This window comes from Cricetulus griseus, chromosome 3 (assembly GCF_003668045.3).
Source record: "Cricetulus griseus strain 17A/GY chromosome 3, alternate assembly CriGri-PICRH-1.0, whole genome shotgun sequence".
NCBI classification, from domain to species: domain Eukaryota; kingdom Metazoa; phylum Chordata; class Mammalia; order Rodentia; family Cricetidae; genus Cricetulus; species Cricetulus griseus.
Window position 1 is genome coordinate 72,967,791 of NC_048596.1, and position 4,646 is coordinate 72,972,436.

General features: G+C 55.1%; 1 protein-coding gene across 1 annotated transcript; it reads right to left on the reverse strand.

Moving 5' to 3' along the window:
- Positions 1-978: 978 nt before the first annotated feature.
- On the reverse strand, positions 979-4,210 carry Hsd3b7 (hydroxy-delta-5-steroid dehydrogenase, 3 beta- and steroid delta-isomerase 7). Its single transcript, XM_027404525.2, has 7 exons — positions 4,063-4,210; positions 3,546-3,717; positions 3,151-3,306; positions 2,827-2,935; positions 2,657-2,756; positions 2,372-2,534; positions 979-1,992 (listed from the first exon to the last, which is right to left on the reverse strand). The coding sequence occupies exons 2-7, from the start codon at positions 3,709-3,711 to the stop codon at positions 1,577-1,579; spliced, it is 1,110 nt and encodes a 369-aa protein (XP_027260326.1). The 5' UTR covers positions 3,712-3,717; positions 4,063-4,210; the 3' UTR covers positions 979-1,576.
- Positions 4,211-4,646: the final 436 nt, after the last annotated feature.

Below are 4,646 nucleotides of genomic sequence, written 5' to 3' on the forward strand. Positions count from 1 at the left end.
ATCATGGTGTCCACAAGGACAGGACTGTGGCTGGCATGCCGCTTCTGCCTCTTTGAATGGCCCTGGGCCCATTGCTGCCCACCACTGGGCCTCAAGTGGATTAACAGTCCCCGAGTCTGCTGTAACCCAGCTTTCTACAAGACACGTGACGGACATGCTTGTGGACTGCTGTCCATATGTGTGTTCTGGATGACTGTCTGGGGGCTGGTGTCTTTTGCATGTTCTCGGATAAGTGTGTGCCGCTTGCCCTCCACACACCTAAAACCATGAAGCCCAAATGTGCCCCCTTGGTGGCCCTGGACCCACGACAGGACCACTGCTTCCATCATCACTTCTCTCGCCTCTTACAAAGCACACCATGTGTCCGTCCCCTGTGCCCGTGGGTCGTCACGCTCTCGCCATGCCTTGAGCGTGTACACATGATGTGTTCTATGCACTTACCCTGCCCTGCCCACCTCACAGAGGACAAGATAGTTGGTCCCTAGTTCCCTTCTCCCAGACCTAGACTCCCCACGCCCCGCCGTGCAGCTGTGTGTGTTGGTGTGTTTCTGTGCCGCTGGCGTGTCATGTGATGTAGCCATGTTTGCTGACATGAGCCCCTGCCCCTTCTCTTTTTCTCCATTGGTTTCTAGAACTCTCTCCCCCTCCTCCCATGAGGGGACAGGACTCCTGGGGCCTGGCTGAGGGCCCAGAGCCTGGCCACCCTCCTGTTAGCCCTCAGAGTCTTACTTCTCTCTATTGGTGACCAAGTTGCAAATGGATAAAATACAGGAAACTCTGACCCCTGCCCCAGACCTGCATGTCCTGTCCCCAGAGCCCCCTGAACCCCATCCTGGGCCAGGTTGGGCCTGGTGGGACGGGAGAAATAGCAACTAATCCAACAGCGGGCTTGCTGTGTGCTCACTTCCTTCTGTCCCCACATGGGACAGGCGCCACCGTGGTGAGGGGAGACATGGAGGGTGGGGGAACAACAGGTAGAAACAGACTTGGAAACGGATTTTAATCCAGACTTGGCCAGATACAGCATGGTTGACATTCTTGGCCAAAAGCTAACAATATCACAGGAACTGAATTTGGAGAGGCAAGACATGGAAAATCACTGATTTCTTCAGCTTTCTTTAAAGCAAATTAAAACATAAATATCTAAAAGAGATACACTTAAGAAAATCATGGAATTATAACCCCTTAAGGAGAGCCAGATGTAGCAGAAGCCAGGTCTGAAGATGGCATCTAGAGTAAGCCAACCAGCATGAGTTCTCTGGGATCTTTTCCCCTTCCTGCTTGAGAAACTGGAGATGTGAAGGGGTCATGAGACCATTTAGGAATCAGTTTTGCCGACCAGCTGGCATGCGTGAGTTGGGACCAAAGACAGGCCTGTTCCCAAACCCTGTCCTAGAACTTGGAGGCTGGAATACCAGCCAGGCTCAGATCTGTGTAGGTAAAATGGCAGGGTCCATACCGCCCAGTCAGACACCACAGCTCCCACGTCAGAGGGCAGCCATGTCTCTTCCTCCAGGCTCTGAAGGCTCAGGACCTGAGTATGTACCACAGTGGCCTCCAGTCCCTGGCCCTGCCATCACCGGGCTGAACCCTCCAAGGTCTGCACCCAGAGAATAGTGCGGGCCTTGCTCTCTTCCCATGAGAAGAGGGGCTTGTAGCCAAAATGGCGCTGTGCCTTGTTGGTACTGACAGTAAAGGTGGTGTTGGCCATGGCCAGAGTGTAGGGATTCAGCAGGGGTGTGTACAGCACCAGTGGGCGGAGCAGCCACTGCAGCAGGGCATTGAGGGTAGCCAGCAGCACCAGCAGCCAGTAGGGCAGCAGTGGGTGGGTGCCTATCAGTCGAAGTCCACAGGGACCCAGAAACTCCATGTTGAAGTCCTCATAGCTCTTATAAGGTGATTTGTCATAGCAGAAGTACACCTGGCCCCCCATGAGTGCCGCCCGCTGCTCCAGCTCTCGGGCCACCAGCACGTGCATCCAAGCCACATTGCCTACCAGTAGGGAGGGAGGTAGATATGCCACTGAGGGCCCTTGGTCCAGTCCCCTATTTGGCCCCATGTAGATGCCACCCAAACCTCACTACTGTCTGGACAAGGTAGCCAGCAGCCTTCCTGGATGTCCTGTACAGACGCTGCCCTTCTCTTTCTTTGGAGAACTGTCAGGCTCAGCATAACCTATGACATATTTTTTATGTCAGCCCTCCCAACTGACAAGGATACTTTCTCTTTTGCACCCATGCAGAAAATGCCCACATGATCACTGTCTGCCTGGGCCCTCACGGAGCCAGGGCGACACTCATGACTCTGCCACCTTGAGAGACAGACCTCTTGCCCTGCTCTCCGTCCCCCCTTGCCCTTGCCCTGTCCTTACCAACATACACCCGACCGTGCTCCACAGAAGCTGGGATGGCCCGAAACAGCCGACCCCCAAAACGTAGGCCCTGGTTGTAGAAGTCTCTCATGATCTGATGACCTTCACCATAGATGCCCGTGGGTCGAAGGGCACATGTCACTAGGGGTAGCCCTCCGTTGACCTGATAACAAAGGGAAAATGTTGGAGTGTACCCCTCTACCCTGGCCACCATGCAGTGGAGATGGAGTCAAAGAAACCTGGGGGTCAGTCTTCAGCACCCCAAGCCCTGTCTTTGCAGTATACCTTCCTCCCATTGGCCTCCAGGACCAGCTGCTCAGCAAGCGCTTTGCTGCAAGGATAGGGGTGCCTGTGGACTGCCTCATATGGGGTGTCTTCATTGCCCCTAGGCGGGGAGAAAAAAGACTCAGTGCTGGAAGGAAGTGGACTCTGAAATTAAGTGGGGCTAAGCTTACCTGTAGAAGGGGTGGCCCTTGACATTAGGCCCCACAACTTCCATGCTGCTTGTGTAGATCAGGAACTGAGTTCCAGTCCGTATACAAGCCTCAATCACATTCTGTGTGCCTGTGAAGGGGACAAATGCAAGCTGTGTCTTCCTGACTCGGCCTCTTTTTCTGCTCCACCCAGTGTCTAAGGAGAACCACAAGTCAGGAGAGGATGGGACAGCAGTGATGGGGTTGGGTTATCAGCAGGACAGGCTCAGACAGGAAACTCACAGGATGGCCACAGATTAAGGGACGACCGGTGTCACACAAAAGAACAGGAAGGTAGCGCCTCACCCTGCACGTTCACTTGGTGGATGGTCTTTGGACTGGCCTTCCCAAACACATCCACCAGCCCAGCTGTGTGGATGACCACGTGAGATCCCGCCACGGCAGCTGTCACCTGGTGGGCTTGAGTCACATCCCCTTGGATGGCAGTCACCTGCACAGGCCCTGGTGGAGAGGCCCCAGGCAGTGTCAGAGCTGGGGCCTTGACCTGCAGCTGAGTTCGGCCTGCAGCTGAGTTCAGCCTGCATGCCCCCAGGGGCCACGTGCTCCCAGTGACTCACCCATCCCAGCTGTGTGAGCTGGAAAACAGACACAGGATCATCTTTTCCACAAGTGCAAGCATCCCAGTTCAGGGAGGGATGGAGCAACACCCCCTCCTCATGCTCCTGCCCGACCTCAGTCACCTGTTTGCAGCTCCTCTAGCCAGGGACTCAGGTGCAGGTCAAAGACACGCAGCTCCCGGAGCCTGGGCTCCCGTTCCAGCAGCATTCGAACAATATGCTCCCCCAGGAAGCCACAGCCACCTGTGACTAGGTATACCAGTGTTGGCACCTGTGCAGATTCTGCCATGCCCAGCTGTGGGAAGAGAATTTCCCTCACTGGAATTGCCTGATACCACCTGCTCCAACTGTGTTATTCCTAGAAGAGATCTAGTAGGTGGGGCAACGATATGAAAGAGGCCGAGTTCTAGCTGTGGGTTGCAGTTGTGTGCTTGTAGCAATCAGGCTGCCTGCCCTCTTGACCCTAACCGCTGAGTCACTAGGATTGGATGCAGAAAGGGTTAGGGACTGAGGTGGATGGAAAAAATGACTGGGGATACTAAAGGTGGAAAACAGCAGAGCTGGATAGAAAGGGTATAGAGAGGCAGGAAGAGCTGAGACTAAGAGAGGGGCCACCTGGAGCGCAGTATCATCTGCCTACCTGTGGCTAGTCCCAGGGAGTCCAAACTGGCCACTGGGAGAGGTTGTGTCCTGGACTGGTGGGCCAGCTAGCTGCACACAGGCTTCCTTCCTTCCGCTTGCTCCTCCCTCCTGGCCCATTCCAGGAAGGAGACCAGCCTAGCCTCCACCCCTAGGGGCGGGCAAGGAAGTTTGGAGAAGGGAATTTTTGCTAGAGTGCCCCCTGGTGGCCAGTTCACTCTGTGGCAGGCAGAGGACAGAACCTGCCCACTTGGTAATGATGTAGTTGGGGATAATGGGGTGGAAACAGGGTGACCTTGGTTTGTCCCTCCTGCTGGGTTCCCCAGTAGGCTGGAGGCCCAGCACTAGCTGTGGCTCTGGGGAGAGAGGAGGGAACCCTGATCTTGGTACAGCTCTGGCTAGCGTCCATGGGGAGACACTGGCATGGTTGTTGCTGTCCGTTAGGTGGTTTGCCCACAGCAGTACTGCTGTGTCTGTAGGCCTATTCACCCCAAACTTCAAGCCACCCATTTCCCCCTTCTCTTGATTCACCCACTATGTCAACTTGCATCCCAGCCTGCTCTTCCCAAAGATAGTGACCAAGCA

Excerpts from the sequence above, each read along its gene's own strand:
- Hsd3b7 (XM_027404525.2), bottom strand. The coding sequence starts at position 3,711 with ATGGCAGAATCTGCACAGGTGCCAACACTGGTATACCTAGTCACAGGT. Across the intron at positions 2,757-2,826 it reads AAGGGCCACCCCTTCTACAG|GGGCAATGAAGACACCCCAT; the intron begins GTAAGCTTAGCC and ends CTCCCCGCCTAG. Across the intron at positions 2,535-2,656 it reads TGGAGGCCAATGGGAGGAAG|GTCAACGGAGGGCTACCCCT; the intron begins GTATACTGCAAA and ends CTTTGTTATCAG.